Here is a 1,240-nt window from a genome sequence, read left to right as displayed (position 1 = left end):
CATGAAAGCATTTATAGCAGTGCCTGGCCCTCAATAAATATATCTTATTATTAAAACTAATTGCCTCAAAATGCATAAGTTATTTTTGAGAAGTATGAATACCAGTGCTTTCTTACTTCTTTTTAAATTTTATATGATCCTATTCCTATTACATTTCCATAAAGAAAAAAGTATTGATTTTTATTTTTTGAAGTTTTTGCAGTTTATTATCACGCTCATGAAAAATTTGCACACTTACTGAAGAAAATGTCATCACAGAATCTTCCCTGCTTTAGCTTTTTACCAGCACCAACATGTGCCTTCACCGTCCTGCTGATCTTCTTCCTTCTGTTCTTATGTTTCTTTTGCTGTTCTCTTGAGGTCTTTTTCTTCTCATACAGGTCATGTCTTGCCAGTCTATAGTTAAGTTCATTTTTCTTTGAAAAATCCAAGAAAACATAAATCATGTCAAAGTCAGTTTTTTTGCCACCTCCAAAATAAGTTCTGAATCTAAACACAAAGGTAATGCCTGGTGTGGTTTTGTACATTTTGGCTAGCTTTCCCTGAACTTCTGTCTTAGGTGCTGCTGCCTTCCCAGGGTGAAGGACATCAAAGACCATTTCTTTCCTCTGAAGTAGCTGGTTGGTCCTGTGCTTCCTGGTCTGGGTAGTTGCTGTGTCATTCATGTTGGGACCCATCCTTAGTAAGCCAGGGAGGAAAAGAGACAGAAGTGCTGATTTTTAAAGAAAGAAACCTGCTTTGGTTATTTAGGGAGATCTGTGTAAATTCAAATCAAAAAGTTATTTTTGTCATATTCCTCCTTATTCATTTGTCTTCTGGTAGATTTATGCTAAAAATCTGATTCATGGCACAAAATTTGATGACTGCCTTCTGGCTTCACTTCAGCAAATTAGAACTCTCATACTCATGTCTTAAAAGGATATTTCTTGGGGTTTTACGTGGATCAAATAAGAGATCACATGTACTATGTTTGCAAAATCAAAGTACATTACCAATGTCAGTCATTTTTTGATTATTATCTTATTAACATGTCCACTATACTCTTCTCCAGCAGCCTCCACAGCTGTAATCTTGTCTCTGTTTGCTCACTTTTTGCTCCTGATGTCACTGTTATGGCTTTTCCTCAATAAAAGAAGATGCGGGACTGGGGTTGTGGCTCAGTGGCTTGCCTAGCATGTGTGAGGCACTGGGTTCGAGTCTCAGCACCTCATATTAATAAATGAATAAAATAAAAGGCCTA

At 36.8% G+C, this 1,240-nt stretch overlaps 1 protein-coding gene across 1 annotated transcript; it reads right to left on the bottom strand.

The window, feature by feature from the left end:
- Positions 1 to 215: 215 nt before the first annotated feature.
- Positions 216 to 665, bottom strand: LOC124976502 (40S ribosomal protein S24-like). Its single transcript, XM_047539367.1, has one exon. It carries the CDS (start codon positions 663 to 665, stop codon positions 216 to 218), a length of 450 nt encoding a protein of 149 aa, XP_047395323.1.
- Positions 666 to 1,240: the final 575 nt, after the last annotated feature.

This window comes from Sciurus carolinensis, chromosome 2, assembly GCF_902686445.1.
Source record: "Sciurus carolinensis chromosome 2, mSciCar1.2, whole genome shotgun sequence".
Taxonomy (NCBI): Eukaryota; Metazoa; Chordata; class Mammalia; order Rodentia; family Sciuridae; genus Sciurus; species Sciurus carolinensis.
This window is presented reverse-complemented; position numbering and strand designations above follow the sequence as displayed.

Bases quoted from the DNA above. Each gene is read 5' to 3' on its own strand.
- LOC124976502 (XM_047539367.1), bottom strand. From the start codon at position 665: ATGAATGACACAGCAACTACCCAGACCAGGAAGCACAGGACCAACCAG.